Source organism: Oncorhynchus kisutch, linkage group LG15, assembly GCF_002021735.2.
Source record: "Oncorhynchus kisutch isolate 150728-3 linkage group LG15, Okis_V2, whole genome shotgun sequence".
NCBI classification, from domain to species: domain Eukaryota; kingdom Metazoa; phylum Chordata; class Actinopteri; order Salmoniformes; family Salmonidae; genus Oncorhynchus; species Oncorhynchus kisutch.
Genome location: NC_034188.2, coordinates 63,954,190 through 63,972,691, shown reverse-complemented (window position 1 = coordinate 63,972,691; position 18,502 = coordinate 63,954,190). Strand labels below are relative to the sequence as shown.

Sequence of the window (18,502 nt, the reverse complement as noted above, 5' to 3'; positions counted from 1 at the left end):
TAATGAACTTATTCTCTGCAGCAGAGGTAACTCTGGGTCTTCTTTACTTATGGCGATCCTCATGAGCCTGTTTCCTCATAGCTATTGATGGTTTTTGTGACTGCACTTGAAGAAACTTTCAAAGTTCTTGACATTTTCTGGATTGACTGACCTTCATGTCTTAAAGTATTGAAGGACTGTCATTTCTCTTTGCTTATTGGAGCTGTTCTTGCCATAATATGGACTTTGTCTTTTACCAAATAGGGCTATCTTCTGTATACCACCCCTACCTTGTCACAACAACTGATTGGCTCAAATACATTAACAAGGCACACCTGTTAATTGAAATGCATTCCAGGTGACTACCTCATGAAGCTGGGTGAGAGAATGCCATGAGTGTGCAAAACTGTCATCAAGTCAAAGGGTGGCTATGAAATATATTTAGATTTATTGAACACTTTATTGGTTACAACATGATTCCGTATGTGTTATTTCATAGTTTTGATGTCTCCACTATTATCTGCAATGTAGAAAATAGTCAAAATAAAGAAAAACCCTTGAATAAGTAGGTGTGTCCAATCTTTTGACTGGTACTAATATTATATATTACACACACACAGTGCATTCTGAAAGTATTCAGACCCCTTGACTTTTTCCACATTTTGTTACATTACAGCCTTATTCTAAAATGAATATAAATGGTGTTTTTTCCCTCATCAATTTTCACACAATAATCTATAATGACAAAGCAAAAACAGGTTTAAAAAATATTTAAAAAAAAACGGAAATATTACATTTACTTAAGTATTCAGATGGTTTACTCAGTAAATTGTTCAAGCACCTTTGGCAGCGACTACAGCCTCAAGTCTTCTTGGGTATGACACTACAAGCTTGGCACACCTGTATTTGGGGAATTTCTCCCATTTCTTCTCTGCAGATCCTCTCAAGCTCTGGCTGGTTGGATGGGGAGCGTCGCTGCACAGTTATTTCCAGGTCTCTCCAGAGATGTTAGATCGGGTTTAAGTCCAGGATCTGGCTGGGCCACTCAAGGACATTGAGACTTGTCCCGAAGCCACTACTACGTTGTCTTCACCCCAATGTGAGGTTCTGAGCGCTCTGGAGCAGGTTTTCATCAAGGATCTTTCTGTACTTTGCTCGGTTCATATTTGCCTCAATCCTGACTAGTCTCCCAGTCGCTGCTGCTGAAAAACATCACCAACGCATGATGCTGCCACCACCATGCTTCACCATAGTGATGGTGCCAGGTTTCCTCCATATGTGACGTAATTCAATCTTGGTTTCATCAGAACAGAGAATCTTGTTTGTCAGAGTCATTTAGGTGCCTTTTGGCAAACTCCAAGCGGGCTGTCATGTGCCTTTTACTGAGGAGTGGCTTCCGTCTGGCCACTCTACCATAAAGGCCTGATTGGTGGAGTGCTGCAGATATGGTTGTCCTTCTGGAATGTTCTCCCATCTCCACATAAGAATTCTGGAGCTCTGTCAGACTGACCATCAGGTTCTTGGTCACCTCCCTGAACAAGGCCCTTCTCCCCCGATTGCTCAGTTTGGCCGGGTGACCAGCTCTAGGAGGAGTCTTGGTGGTTCCAAACTTCTTCCATTTAAGAATGATGGAGGCCAGTGTGTTCTTGGGGACCTTCAATGCTGCAGACATGTTTTGGTACCCTTCCCAAGATCTGTGCCTTGACACAATCCTGTCTTGGAGCTCTACGGACAATTCGTTCAACCTCATGGCTTGATTTTTGCTCTGACATGCACTGTCAACTGTGGGACCTTTTATATAGACGTGTGTGCCTTTCCAAATCATGTCCAGACAATTGAATTTACCACAGGTGGACTCCAATCAAGTTGTAGAAACATCTCAAGGATGATCAATGGAAACAATGGAAACCTGATCAATGGAAACCTGAGCTCCATTTAGTTTCTCATAAATACTAATGGAAAAGGTTTCTTCTTTTTTTTACTTACATTTTATTTCATAAATACATTTGCAAAAATGTCTAAGCCTGTTTTTTTTTTTTCACTTTGTCAATATGGTATTGTGTTTTAGATTGAGATTTGAGATTTTTTTTATATCCATTTTAGAATAAGGCTGGTACATAATAAAATGTGGGAAAAGTAATGTGGTCTGAATAGGCTTCCCCATCTTATAATTATATTTTACTTGTCTACTGTCTTGAAGACATTTTGTGACATGCCTTGCCAATTGCCTCCGATTTTCAAGTAATGCATTTCAATCGGTGAAAGGGTAGACGGACGCAACTTACGGAAGTCACTTGGCCGGGCGTTGCAGAGGGTCTTTGACCTAAAATGGGTTTTTACAGTAACTTCTTTTAAAAATAATGAAAACGTGCAGCCCTTTGGTCGGCTGTGGGGATAATTAAGTGAGTGTGGATTAGGAACGGCTGTGTCTGAAGTGATCATAGCATGCATACATGGTGGTGGTGTGAGTCTATAATCTCCTTATACCAGCTCCACATGTCCCCTCTGCTCTGTAGCCTCTCTGTAAGCCTAGCAGCCCTGTCTCTGCCTTGCTTTTCATTGAAAAAGTATTACTGCATGGAGGGAAAACTGTACTGAATAGAAAATCTCCAGCACACTGGTGACGTTGATGCTCCATATAATCTATGTGGTATCTAGATCACCCGTGTGCTGTATGTTCCTTTCTGTCAGTGCCTTGCTTTGTCAGGCCACATCTCCTGAGAAGGCCTAGGTAGGACTTGTGGGTTTATGTCAAGCCACTGCCCCTTTTGACGTAGTATACTGTGTATTGTATAAGCAGTAAGCATGCACTGTGTACAAGCACGCACAGTCTCTAGTACACACTGAAGTATGTGTATACTTTTCTCTCCCTCTCTAACACACATTTGATCTATTCAAGCACGCAATCACTCTCCTAGATCCACAAACACTCTTTCACACACACAGAAACCCACACAAACACATACTTGTTTTCTGGCACTCCCTTGTGTTCTCACTCACTCACTCACACACACACACACACACACACACATTGCAGTGTTTTAACAGCCAGGGGGGTCTTTTAATAGGCATCAACAGCTGGTTAGTCAGACATTCAGTGTCAGCGACCTTGATAGCGATGATAAAGATGCTTTCGTCTTGTCTCCCTGGGTCTGGCTATCCAAGAACAAACCAGGCTAGGAGGTAGATCGGTATTATGATAACATCTCAGTGAAATAACCTGGTATTCATCTCCTGTACTTCCCAGCCAAGCCAACACCACAATCTGAACCTAACCAGATTGTATAATACATGAGCCAGATCAAACACAGATTGAGATTAACATCCATGTGTTCATCCTGGACCACTGCTAACACATTTCTCACTCGCTTAAAGGCCTATTCTCACAGGTGTGAAATGAAGTGTTTAGATAATAAAATATTTATAGAATTGTGTTATGCTGTAATATGTTTTGGACATCTCAGGATTTGATGGAATTTCAGATGGTTTTAATTTGTAGTGTTGTAAATAATGTATTTCCTTTTCCTGTATCCAATCGACCTCCTTCAACCTGTGTGTGTGCAATCTGGAACCATCTCCTGCTCTGCCATCCAATCCGATCTTCCTCTGGACAGATGATGAGGTAAGAAGACATTATTTTTCTTTCTTTGTGAAAAGGTAATTTTTTTTATAGTGAAAGGTGTTGAGTTGGGTGATGAATGTTTGCTGTGAGGATTTGTGTTGGCCTCCACATACCTGACAGGGTAACAGGTGTCCTGCTGTGTAAGTGGGTGTGGTCTGCTGTTGAACCCAGTTTGACTAGTTTCATGTCCCACGCAAAGTGACAGCTGAGACGTCTCACTGAAGGAGCGACAGGTCTGTTTTTGACCCCATATGTGTGTGTTTGTGTGTGTGCGCGTGTGTTGACGGTGCCAACTTCCACTCCTACAATTCCACTGTCAGTAGCTTCCCATGAGGGCACCCAGTGAGTGATGGAGCCCTGTCACACAAACACACATCCCAGTGTTGTCTACATCCCACAGACTTTTGGGGGAAGAGGGGGAGGTTTCTCTCCAAACACAGCAGACAAACATCTCTGAGGAGGGAGGAGGACAGGGAAAGAAGAGTAGCGGGTAGCTGAGGAGGGGAGTGGATCCGTATGGGTGTGTGACAGAGCTGTTCCTTCCTCTAAGCAGCATTCCTTACCCCTGGGACACAAAGCGACTAACTGCTGCAGCACCAAGAGGGAACGCCCAGAGAGGAATTTTCAGTTCTCTACGGGATCCCGTCATGAGCTACAAAGAGGGTACAGAGCTACATGATCGAGTCATGAGGCTAGAGGCTAGAGAGCCACTGGATCTACTGGGGTTTAGGTTTATGTAACAACCCCTCGTGGATTTGAGAGAAGATCAATGAGGTCTTCAGATCCATGAATGTCTTCCCTGTTCATTAAACGTCACCGATGGTTTGACCACAAAGCATAAAGTGCAAACTTCAGCTCCGTGTAGCCTATCCTCTTCCACTGTGACCATCCCTAGCTTCAGCCCAGCACATGCCGGACTCTGGGATGTGGTGGGAAAGAGGGTGGCTGTGGTTTCCTCTCTCTCTAGTCTGAAAAAGACACACACACACACACACACACTCTCTGAGTGATGATGTCATCACTGTCCCTGGACAGTGCCAGTTCTGGGCAGGGAAGCACAGCAACTGTAATCACAGATCTCTTCACTGTCAACGAGGAAACCAGGGTTTTGCTCTCTCTGTCTTTGTCTGTCTGTGGCTTTTAGCCAACCCAGCATTCGGCCTATGTCCCTCGCCTTCACTGTGGCCATGGTGGAAGGACGAGGCTATCGTTAGACTTTATTAGCCTATTAACTAGCAGCTAGTACGTAGCTACTTCAGTGGATGGAAGCTGGGTGTTTTCCTTCCCCGTGTGTGCCTACATGCGTGCCAATGGGTATCCTCCGGACGTCAAGTGTGTGTGTAGCCCCACCCTGTCCATCCCTCGCATGATTGACCGTGGTAAGCCAGTGAAGCCAGTTAACACAATGACAACGCCTGTAAAAATAGATGTGTGGGGTGTCGCCACCAAGCAGGCCTGGCTAGGGATGGGTGGTACGGGTTGGTTTTGATATCATGATTTGCTTTTGATGCTTTTCAACTACTCTAAAGTACTTTGTGATCTAGATCAAGCCTCAACAACTATAGTGTAATTGATTCATGCTCATATCCAAAGTTATAGAATAATAGATTATATACAGTACAGTTGATTCACTGCAAGGATGGAATTATATCATCCAATACAGTACATTATTCTAGCTTTCCCTTTATCTGAGGACCCATGCCAAGTAATGGAGCCATTCTTCATCATATCACCAAACTTTGGGTTATTAGCTAAGTGGGTAGTGTACTGTGTCACTGCAACCAGAGTTGTCATTGTGTATTAAGCTCAGTGGGGAAGTGCTTGGGATTAATTATTCTCTCAGCTGGGGAAATGTGGTGCGTGATTGTGACATTGCGATTCGGACAACAAGTCTCTAGTTGTGACGGTGGCATTTTGTGACAGACCACCCTCAGGCTCTCAGTTTGACAAGAGGGGAGGGACACAATTGAGTTGGGGAGCTGCAAGACACGCAACACCCCACTGCGACACCCAAGGCTGTCGGAAGTCAAGAGCAGAGTGAAACTAAGTTAAGAATGAGTGTCTGTGAAGAACTTAGAATCAGCTCTCCGGGAGTCTGAATGGGTGCTCAGTTGAAGTTATCTGCCTCTCTCATCTCACGAGTTAAGAATGTGTCAATGTAGAACTTACAACGATCTACTACAATACAGTACACGGGCGTCACTATTCCTTGTCTCCTGTCCACCCCTCTAGCCTCCATCTAGCAGAGTGGCTGTGGTTCTATGTTACTGATGTTCTGTCCCTGCTTAAGTCAGGATGGGCTGTTCATTCTCATCCATTACGAGAAAACACTACACTTAGTAAGTGCAGATCTACATCTATCTGTTTGCCCCTCCTGCCTTCTCTTTCCTCCCATCTCTCTCTTTCTTCACCCCCCCCCCCACTCTCTTCCTCCCTCTCTCTCTGCCCCCCCACCCCCCATAAATCCACCCCAGGGGATGCTGGGTAATGAGGGTTGACACTAATAACCACCTCAGGTTGTTTTGATGCTAGAGCACTTAACCCTTTAACTTCCAACAGCTTGAAGGATGTTTTGTTGTTGTGGATATGTTGCTGTGTCTAGCACCTAAAATAATATCCTCCTGATGGACAATAAACATTGTCTTTATAAATGTTCCTCATTTGTTTCCATATGGAAGTGGTACGCTACAGATTTGAAATTCCAAGTCAAGACGGATGTAAAGTCAGACAAAGGCTCAATACTCTAACTTCACGTCCTGTGATCAGTCACTACTTCTTGTCCCGATTAGGTCCTGTTAGTTCAGCAGACTCATGGCTCGGTCCCCATCCAGCTCCACAGATGTTCCATGTCAGTTGGTGGCCAACCTCTGGTCCTCCTTAAGCCTCCATTCCCCAGGCTTTCAGTCGGTCAGAAGGTGACATTCCTCGGAACCTCCAAAGAAATGGGCCCTGCCAAGCCTCTCTCTCCCCTCTGTCCCCCCAACAGAGAGGGGCCTGGCTATAAATATACCCCAGATTTATTCCCATGGCCCCTACTGGGGTCCCAGCAGTCACCCAGCTGGCCAGGGTGAGGGGGGGGGGGGCACCACCAGGCTTGGACCAGAGAAGCCACCATCCTGCTCCAACTACCTTAGAAAGGATGAGGCTCCTGGGGGAAGAGGATGGGGGAAGGGTGGATGTTGAATGGGGTCAGATAGGATTAAAAGGTCCTGTAAATCCTCTACAGTTTAAATGTGACTAGTGGTCAACTTCTTTCCTTTTTTTTAAGGACGAGCCTTAAAACCTGTCTGCTGTCCATCCTAGAGATGATCCCTGTTGACATACAGTATGTTGGGTGGTTTTCTGACTCCGTGATTGCATTTGGAGGTGCAGAAAAGAGCATGCCAGGTCTGCGTGTGAATCGTCATCTATTCTGTGTTGAGCTGAATTCTCTTCTCTAGAGTGTTAGAATTGTTTAGTAGTTGCTGCCTTTTCGCACACAACAGATGCTACATTCCCAGTAACTTCTAGATATGGGGGAATCCTTTTCAATCCCAGCAACTGTAATGTAATGCTTACTGCAAACAAACAGACAGACACTGATCCCTAATCGTTTGCATGCATGCTTTGGGCTCTGGGCTCTCATGCTCTCTGACAAACTCCCTGCCTATATGCTATCGCTGAGTTCTGCTGACTTCTATCTACTGTAGACTGAATTCCCATCTAGGCTGTGTAACACAGAGAGAGCTAGATGTGAGGATTGATTGACTGGTGTGTTTGTGCTGAATTTGAGGCTCTGACACAGACACCCGATCCTGTCAGTATGCTGTGTGTTGGAACACTAACTACAATGCTGCTCTCTGCATTCTAACATCCAGACATTTTATCATTCCAACTAAATGAAGCAGAGCAGACTGACTGAGTCACTCCCTGTCAGACTGAGGCAGTGGTATATCTGATCTGCAGTATGGTAACTACACCTGGCTGTCTGAGATCCTGTATTAGCTAATAAGACTTGTGAAGATTTAGCAGTTGGTGTAGAACCGTTACTGACATCTTTCTCTGGTTGTTCATGAGCCAAACAATGTTCTCACGTTTCATTGCTCCACAAAGATCACTCAACGGTGTGACAATGACCTCTGATAATTTTTCTTTGGTCTCAGCCTCTCGGGAATAAACCTCAAAACAACAAGCCCAAGTGTGGCGTCTCTGCTTCAGCCGAGGGCGTGTGAGACGAGGTGACACAGTGCTTCTGGCACCAGCGCAACGGTCGAGGCTTAATGCTACCCAGGTGCAGCTGTGCCCCTGAACTCTTCCAGATGCCCCCAAGATGCACCAGGTCAGCATGAGGAAATACCAGGCGAGCCAAGAGGAGAAGAAGGGTACATGAGAAGAGGATAATAAACGAGGGGAAGAGTGGAGGGAATGATAAATGAGAAGGCAATAGGAGAGGAGAAGAGTAGATAGACAAGGAGACAAAGAGTAAAGGGCAGATGAGCAGAGGAGAGACAGACAAGGGACCACGCCAACTCAGCCACTGGCATCCAGTGTGTCTAGACTGGACCAAACCACTAGTTACTCAATAGTCATGCCATCCATCGGAGACAGACTGAGAGACAAGAGGGCTGCTCCTGCATGGTGAGGATTTAGAGGCTTGATGTAGTAACTGTACCATGGAATGCAGTAGCTTGCTGTGACATGTTGACGGATGGAATTTGTTGGTGTTTTATTAGGATCCCCATTAGCTATTGCAAAAGCAGTAGCTACTCTTCCTGGGGTCCACAGAAACATGACATAATACAGAACATTAATAGACAAGGACAGAAAAAATAAATAAAATGCACACGTAGCCTACATATCAATGCATACACACAAACTATCTAGGTCAAATAGTGGAGAGGGGTTGTGCCGTGAGGTGTTGCTTTATCTGGGGGGGGGGGGGTTAAACCAGGTTTGCTGTTTATTTGAGTAATATGAGATGGGATGGAGTGCAACAAGGGCTCTATATAATACTGTACGCTTTCTTGAAATTGTTCTGGATTTGGGGGAGAGAGAAAAAAAGGTATGTGGGGGGGGGGGGGGGGGGGTCAGACCTGTGTGTAAGTTGACTTTGCAAACAATTTGGGATTTTCAATTCATGAATGTTTCTGATGCTGTCAGTCACTCCTCAACTCTTAGCCAAGAGAGACTGGCATGCATAGTATTTATATCAGCCCTCTGATTACAATGAAGAGCAAGACGTGCCGCTCTGTTCTGGGCCAGCTGCAGCCTAACTAGGTCTTTCCTTGAAGCACACGACCACACGACTGGACAATAATCAAGATAACACAAAACTATAGCCTGCAGAACTTGCTTTTTGGAATGTGGTGTCAAAGCAGAGCATATCTTTATTAAATGACAGGAGGGAGGTAGGGGTGAGAGGGAAAGTGGTGTATGGGAATGATGTGATGTGGTAGAAATTGGTGGAGCTACTACACTTAGGATGCATGTCAATAGTCACATAGATAACATGTTGTCTTCAATGTGATGACAGGTATTGGAGGCTAGACTGATTCACAGGCCAGCCACAGAACTCCCATGGAGTCTCAGCCCAGTGAAGTGTGTAGCGGGGCCGCAGCGGTAGCAGTATTAGAAGCCAGACGGTCGGTCAGTGAGGTGTGTGCGTGTGATCCGTGTTGTTCCCTATTTCCTGGGCTTTGAACAGCTGCCCTTTTGATACTTCATTTCCTTCAAGTCACCACACTACCCTCCCTGTCCCACCCTGTCATTTAGACACAGCCAAAATAAGCAGGAGACCCCAGCATCTCTCTGAACACACACCCACCCTCAGTCCCACACACACACACACACACACACTCACACACACACACACACACACCCTCAATCACACACACACACACACACACACACACACACACACACCCTCAATCACACACACACACACACACACACACACACACACACACCTCTCCATCCCACTCACTTCCTCAAACACACGGCTCAAAACTATCCCATTATACATGCGATAGATCTCACACACTGTTTACATCTAGTCCATGTCTCTACAACAGTCTATCTCTTCCTGTAGAACTACTGTATGTTTGTCTCAGTACTGTATCCCTGCCTGTACTACTGTAGGTTTGTCTCAGTACTGTATCCCTGCCTGTATTACTGTAGGTTTGTCTCAGTACTGTATCCCTGCCTGTACTACTGTAGGTTTGTCTCAGTACTGTATCCCTGCCTGTATTACTGTAGGTTTGTCTCAGTACTGTATCCCTGTCTGTATTACTGTAGGTTTGTCTCAGTACTGTATCCCTGCCTGTATTACTGTAGGTTTGTCTCAGTACTGTATCCCTGCCTGTACTACTGTAGGTTTGTCTCTGTGTACGAGACTGACTGTGGGTTTGTAATACTGAACCTTACACTTCCCTTCTGAAACCTATATACACACACACACACACACACACACACACACACACACACACACATTCTGACATCCGAAACCAAACTACAAACACAAAGCCATCTAGCCATCATTTGTTAATATTTATATAATTTGTTATTATATCCGATCCTGGGTAAACTCTATTAGCCTACAAAACACACGTTTAACGGCAGCAAAACAACCGGAATAGAGAAACTCCGGGAACTGAGGGTTGAACACATCCTCATTCACTGCTCCATCACAACCCCACTTTTGCACAGCTGATGCTGGCTATTTAATTGGGAATTAAAGGGAAAGCGCCCTATTGGAAGGAGAAGCACTGAGACGGTTCAGAAAAATTCAGGGCCGTCACAATATGTAGTGTTCCATGCAGGGCAGGCTACTGCAGGGTTACTTTGTCATAAATTGCTAGTGGCCAGCCTAGTCCCAGCTATGTCCTTCTGTCATTTAACAGTTGGTTTTTCATAATAGTTGACATTACTGTAATTGTCTATATTACTCACTTGGACAGATGCCCTGCCACAGACAGTTTTGAGCTGTGTGTGTATGATAGTCTTTATTTCAACAGAACTCTACTATCAATAGGAATTGGATCTGCTCCTTCTGGCTGCTGTTCTATTCATCTGTAATAACAATACTGTATGTATCATCTTTCATAGCACCATCCCTGTCTGAAGCTCTGTGCTGGCAAGTGTGAGATGTTAGCATTATGTGAGTGAGGACCACATTAGTTGTTTTACCTGTCCTGTGTCAGCCCCAGTGTATGATTTGAACATATGAAAGAGACTTTGGATTCACACACATGTTTTTCCTACTGACTGTGTGTGTGATGGAGCCAGGGGCGTTGTGTGTGTGTGTGTGTGTGTGTGTGTGTGTGTTGGTACTGAGGGACTGTGGCGCAGAACAACAACACTCAACATGTCTTATTGAGAGATGAAAGAGGAGGAGACATGTTGCTCCTGTTACCTCCCAGGAACACAACATTCCAAACCCTGTCCTCCTCCCTCCCCTCTTCATTTCATTTCCACCTCTCAATCTTTTTGTCCTGTGTGAAATGGAAGAGATTATTTTACACACACACACCCTGAGATGTCTGTGGCATCTTGACCTCCCTGTTATCTGGTAGTACAACCCTGACCACATTCTATATCACTCCCAGATTCCAGCCCTCTTTCATGGTCCATACACACACACACACACACACACACACACACACACACACACACACACACACACACACACACACACACACACACACACACACACACACACACACACACGTAACAGCTCATTTATGTCCTTGGTTGCTCCATTTACTTATGCTCTGTGAGGTATACTGTAGCTAATTACAGACACGTCGGTTATCGGATGTGTGTGTGTGTGTGTGTGTGTGTGTGTGTGTGTGTGTGTGTGTGTGCAGGCACGCAAATTCATGTGAGATGATGTTGGTTCTTTGAAGGGTACAGCGAGGACACCATGGATGCCCATTCCGGGGTTTACATTTTTAAATGGCTACTAAAGACCATATTCAACTAATGACTTCCTCATTTCTACCAGTAAAACCTCTTCCATCTCCTTTTAGACTCTGGTCATTTAAGGGGAGCTGGGAAAACATCCGGGGAGGAGAATGACTGCTAGGTCTAGGGTCAGGCCTCGCCCTGGGCAACCCTTTAATGAAGTCATCAAGAGAGTAGAGCAGCGGAGCCCTGTCTGTTTATCAAAGAAAAGGTCCCGGCGTTCACTTACCTATGCTGTTCTCTGGTCTCTGTCCAATTCAATGTCCTCCCAAGTCAGTTTCAAAGGGAATGTCTTAGGAAAGTGCAAATGGTGTTAAGTGTTTGACGAACAGCTTGATAGAATATGATTGATCAAACTGGTTTGATTTTAAACCTGGTCTGAAGAACGCTGTACAACTTGTTAGCCTATAGACGAGTTGGTTGTTTATCAACAAAACCAATGCGTACGCAACTATGGGGCAAAACAGACTAGGTTGGCTTAGATTGTTGACAACGTAATATTTTGTTTCCGATGTTTATTAAAAACAAAGTTGTACAGTGAGCACTTCTCTCAAACTCATCTTAACAGTTTTTGGTTAGCTAAATAGCGAGCAAATTGTAGCCATATTAGCATGGACATGACATCAGTCAAAAACACCTCAAAATATGACTTTTATCAAGAACATGATCGAACGAGCTGAATCGAGCCACTTACAATTCACCACATGGCAGTTTCTTGTCATTGTTGCTAGCTATCTGGCCATCTAGAATCATAACATCACACGGCCTTCAGTTACTGTATTTCAAGAAACTCTGGTATTTCAAGTGTTCTGGAATGCCCTCTACTGTTCCTCTATCATGGAAACAGGATTAAAGCTTTCCATGAGCAGAGAAGTAAATAGAATTCCCTAAGCATCTTACTGCAGTACAACTCTCTTCCTCTCCACAGTCAGACTTCTCTCCACCTGTTCTGTTCCACTGCTGTCACGACAACGGAAGACTGGCACCTGCCCCCTTGTGCCGCCCGGGGCATCTACGATATCTATTTAACCATGGAATGTGACCAGTTAGTGTTGAGTAGAGAATGAAACCCAACTGGCAAGCCATGTATAAGTTATGGACAGAGTAAGTTAGACAGTCTGTGACTGAGGAGGAGGGTCTATAGAAGTTTACTGTGCACTGATTCTTTTTTTTTGTGCGTGTGTTTTGTCCCATGACCACAGGGGACAATAGAGGTTACTGATTGTGGGTTAGGAATGACCGTTGGGTTTGGTCAATTGGGCATTCTTTATAACATAGTAAGACACAGCTCTGGATGCTAATGTAAAATGATAGTTGTAAAATTACAACTATTGCTTTGTCTTGTGACATTGTTCTCTCTCTGAATAGTTGTAGCATGAGTTGGCCTAGAGAGAGAGAGAGACTAGCATTGCATAACATCACATCATAAGACAGACGGTGGATGTCAACCACACATTACACAAACAAAGCAAACCTCATACTCATACATGACCAAGATTCCTGTGTGATACCAAGAAGCAGTTAAATATTTATTCTGTCACAATAAAACGAGGGAGATTTATGCGTTAATAACAGTTTGGGAAGTTTTTCTGTTCCAAAAACATCCCTGACTGTGAATATGGCCCCAGGTTGTTTTGGGACATCTTGCTATGCCAAGTTGAATGTCTTTGACTGAATTTAACATCTTTGGCTAAGTTGAACTGATTTAACAGTTTCTTCTGTTTCACTTGGAGCTACCCACTAGCTATTCTTCTATGGATATTCCCAGAATATCCTTTGGCAGTGTTAAGTTATTTTGCCTTTTATGTGAGGCACAAAGCCCTCTGCTCTGCACTTCTCCCTCCCTCCCTCTCTGCCCTCCTTGACCATGACACTTTGGCTTTAAACAGCAGCTGTATAAGTGTGACAGTGAGGCAGATTTGGAGTGAATTAGCAAGATGGATTTTCTGCTTCCGTCTGCCTGCTCTACTTGGGCCGGGACTGGCTTGGCCCATCATGCCAGGTCTGCTTGGGACTGGGAGAGAGACTATAATGTCTGGACTTTAAACTATTAATAGAGTTAAAGCCTGAGAATTCAGACTGAGGTCAGCAGCATTGAGATTCCTCCAGCAGCGCGAGAGAGGGAGGGAAAACCCACTCTTATATGATATGATGCATTTTTTAAATTGTTGAGTTATTTATACATGATAATGTTGTAGGAGACTTTTTGCAAGTAGGCAGAGAGAGCCCCTGCAACAATAGCTCCATAGACGAAAGACAACGGAATCCATACCGGTTCCACAAGTACTTTAGCCCACTAGCCCTCTGCAGTGGAAAATACTTCAGCCCACTAGCCCTCTGCAGTGGAAAATACTTCAGCCCACTAGCCCTCTGCAGTGGAAAATACTTTAGCCCACTAGCCCTCTGCAGTGGAAAATACTTCAGCCCACTAGCCCTCTGCAGTGGAAAATACTTCAGCCCACTAGCACTCTGCAGTGGAAAGTACTTCAGCCCACTAGCCCTCTGCAGTGGAAAATACTTCAGCCCACTAGCCCTCTGCAGTGGAAAATACTTCAGCCCACTAGCCCTCTGCAGTGGAAAGTACTTCAGCCCACTAGCCCTCTGCAGTGGAAAATACTTTAGCCCACTAGCCCTCTGCAGTGGAAAATACTTTAGCCCACTAGCCCTCTGCAGTGGAAAATACTTCAGCCCACTAGCCCTCTGCAGTGGAAAGTACTTCAGCCCACTAGCCCTCTGCAGTGGAAAATACTTTAGCCCACTAGCCCTCTGCAGTGGAAAATACTTCAGCCCACTAGCCCTCTGCAGTGGAAAATACTTCAGCCCACTAGCCCTCTGCAGTGGAAAATACTTTAGCCCACTAGCCCTCTGCAGTGGAAAATACTTCAGCCCACTAGCCCTCTGCAGTGGAAAATACTTCAGCCCACTAGCCCTCTGCAGTGGAAAATACTTTAGCCCATGTGTCCTCAAAGGACGAAAATAAATCATGCCTTTTTAATTTGAGGTGAGAGATTTTAAAGTGTGTGGGATGTGCCTTACTGTACTAAGCCTGTGGAGAGACTTTACAGATGAGATGGATTTCAAAGTGATTGAGTTGAAGTCCCTCTCAGAGCGTACTTATTTTGGAGTCTACTCACCGGGTGGCCTAGAACCAAGCAAAATGCTTCCCTTTTCGTGTGCTAAGGTATTTTGTAAGTGATCCCTAGCCTATATACATAAGGGGTTCCAAGGTTTTTTTTAATGCAAGAAAAGGAAGCTAGGTTTGCACTAACCCCAGTACTTTGTGTCATGTTAATTATTATATCTGACGGTAGAGCTTAGCACCTCTAAGACCCTGTCGATTTTCCATTGTCGGTTGGTAAGAAAATATGACAGATCTGGAACTGAAAATCATGAATGTTGGCAACTGTTTGAAAATCCAACTTAATCCCTTTTAACCTGTTCAAAAACAGCTTGTTAAAACACATTTCATTTTAATAATGGAAAGAAAAGACTTGTAGATACAGCAGTTAGATCTGAGGGTAACTTCCCTCTCATTACCAGACGTTTGACAGACAAGTAGTTGTTTAATCTTAGAGGGATGGTATGTCATTTATTTCGCTGTCTAAAATAGTTCTGGTTCTGTTTATCTGTTGCCCTGCTGTTAGAATCTGGATGAATTGCTTCATTTCTCTGGCTATGAACAGTGTTATGCTAATAAGACAATGGTTTCTTTATCAGCATTCTTCTACTGGAAATGTAACACTGTGAATACTGACAGAATACAGACAAATAGACACTCGTACCCAGACAGACCCCGTACTGACTCTACATGCACATTTAGCATGGGAGCATGACCTTTTGAATCAGACATGCATGCACTCCACACACACAATACATAATTCATTAAGATGAAATGGAGAATGTACGAGAAAGGAAGAAGACACAGAATGTGAGGGAAAGAGATTGCACGTTTAGCACACACACACATACCAGCAAGACCTTTCTGTTTTCAGTGGTTCCTCATGGTTTTATCTCCGTGTCTGAGAGCTCTGTGTTCTCTGGTCAGATGGCCTGTTCTGATCTTTACGTACCATATTAGTTCATTCACCATTTGGCTCAACGACCTCCCAGTTACAGCAACCACAATCCACTTAAAGCAGGATCCAGTGCAACTGTGGGATGCAGACTGTACATACAGTTGAAGTCGGAAGTTTACATACACTAAGGTTGGAGTCATTAAAACTAGTTTTTCAACCACTCCACAAATTTCTTGTTAACAAACTATAGTTTTGGCAAGTCGGTTAGGACATCTACTTTGTACATGACACAAGTCATTTTTCCAACAATTGTTTACAGACAGATTATTTCACCTATAATTCACTGTATCACAATTCCAGTGGGTCAGAAGTTTACATACAACAAGTTGACTGTGCCTTTGCTTGGAAAATTATTGAAAATTATGTCATGGCTTTAGAAGATTCTGATAGGCTATTTGACATAATTTGAGTCAATTGGCGGTGTACCTGTGGATGTATTTCAAGGCCTACCTTCAACCTCAGTGCCTCTTTGCTTGACATAATGGGAAAATCAAAAGAAATCAGCCAAGACCTCAAAGAATTGTAGACCTCCACAAGTCTGGTAGATCCTTGGGAGCAATTTCCAAATGCCTGAAGGTACCACATTCATCTGCCATAAAGCCAGACTACGATTTGTAACTGCACATGGGGACAAAGATCACACTTTTTGGAGAAATGTCCTCTGGTCTGATGAAACAAAAATAGAACTGTTTGTCCGTATTGACCATCGTTATTTTTGGAGGAAAAAGGGGGAGGCTTGCAAGCCGAAGAACACCATCCCAACCGTGAAGCACGGGGGTGGCAGTATCATGTTGTGGGGGTGCTTTGCTGCAGGAGGGACTGGTGCACTTCACAAAATAGATGGCATCGTGAGGAATGAAAATTATGTGGATCTATTGAAGCAACATCACAAGACATCCAGTCAGTCAAGTTAAAGCTTGGTCGCAAATGGGTCTTCCAAATGGACAATGACCCCAAGCGTACTTCCAACGTTGTGGCAAAATGGCTTAAGGACAACAAAGTCAGGGTATTGGAGTGGCCATGACAAAGCCCTGACCTCAATCCTATAGAAAATTTGTGGGCAGAACTGGCAAGGACCTGACTCCGTTACACCAGCTCTGTCAGGAGGAATGGGCCAAAACATGCACCTCTGGAACGGTCGTTAAGACACTAACAGCTTACAGACGGTAGGCAATTAAGGTCAGTTATTACATCTTAGGACACTAAAGAGGCCTTTCTACTGACTCTGAAAAACACCAATAGAAAGATGCCCAGGGTCCCTGCTCATCTGCGTGAACGTGCCTTAGGCATGCTGCAAGGAGGCATGAGGACTGCAGATGTGGTCAGGGCAATACATTGCAATGTCCGTACTGTGAGACGCCTAAGACAGCGCTATAGGGAGACAGGACGGACAGCTGATCGTCCTTGCAGTGGTAGACCACGTGTAACAACACCTGCACAGAATAGGTACACACCTGCGGGACAGGTACAGGATGCACAATGCCTCCATCAGTGCTCAGACTGTCCGCAATAGGCTGAGGGAGGCTGGACTGAGGGCTTGTAGGCCTGTTGTAAAGCAGGTCCTCACCAGACATCACCGGCAACAACGTCGCCTATGGGCCCAAACCCACCATTGCTGGACCAGACAGGACTGGCAAAAAGTGCTCTTCTCTGTCGAGTCGCGGTTTTGTTTCACCAGGGGTGATGGTCGGATTCGCGTTTATCGTCAAAGGAATGAGTGTTACATTGAGGCCTGTACTCTGAAGTGGGATTGATTTTGGAGGTAGAGGGTCCGTCATGGACTGGGACGGTGTGTCACAGCATCATTGGACTGAACTTGTTGTCATTGCAGGCAATCTCAACGCTGTGTGTTACAGGGATGACATCTTCCTCCCTCATGTGGTACCCTTCCTGCAGGCTCATCCTGACATGACCCTCCAGCATGACAATGCCACCAGCCATACTGCTCATTCTGTGCTTGATTTCCTGCAAGACATGAATGTCAGTGTTCTGCCATGGCCAGCGAAGAGCCCGGATCTCAATCAAATCTGGTGCAGTCCATGTGGAGGAGATGCACTGCAGTACTTAATGCAGCTGGTGGCCACACCAGATACTGACTGTTACTTTTGATTTTGACCCCTCTCCCCTTTGTTCAGGAACACATTATTCCATTTATGTTAGTCATATCTCTGTGGAACTTGTTCAGTTTATGTTTCAGTTGTTGAATCTTATGTTCATACAAATATTTACACATTGAAAATAAGCGCAGTTGACAGTGAGAGAACGTTTCTTTTTTTTCTGAGTTTACATACATACATACATGCATGCACACACTGAGTGCACAGTTTATTAGGTACACCCATCTAGTACGGGGTCGGACCCCCCTTTGCCTCCTGAACATCCTGAATTATTTGGGGCGTTCCACAAGGTGTTGAAAACGTTCCACAGGAATGTTGGTCCGTGCTGACCAATTGTTGGTACGTGCTGGTACATTCATGCTGCGAATAGCCTGTTCCATCTCACCCCAAAGATGCTGTATTGGGTTGAGGTCTGAGAACTGTGCAGGCCACTCAAGTAAACTGAACTCATGTTCCAGGCAATGTTTTTCCTAACCTCAGTTGTCCACTGTTGGTGATCGCGTGCCCACTGGAGACGCTTCGTGTTTTTAGCCGATAAGCGTGGAACCCGCTCTGGGCCTCTAAATGTGATAATCCATCCATGACAAGGATCGATGAGTTCTGAGTTCCGAGATTTCATTTTACACACCACTGTTGTACTGCGCCGTTATTTGCCTGTTTGTGGCCCGTCTGTTAGCTTGCACGATTCTTGCCATTCTCCTTCGACCGCTCATTAGCAAGCTGTTTTCGCCCACAGTACTTCCCACTGACTGGATGTTTTTTGTTTG

General features: G+C 44.7%; 1 protein-coding gene across 1 annotated transcript in view; it reads left to right on the top strand.

Annotated features, from left to right (window-relative positions):
• Nucleotides 1-18,502, top strand: part of LOC109904836 (septin-4) — a 67,199-nt gene that overhangs the window by 3,582 nt on the left and 45,115 nt on the right. The window contains exon 2 of the mRNA XM_031790787.1: nucleotides 3,594-3,601. Within this exon, the coding sequence (XP_031646647.1) occupies nucleotides 3,594-3,601 (8 nt within the window). The remainder of the gene's footprint in view (nucleotides 1-3,593; nucleotides 3,602-18,502) is intronic.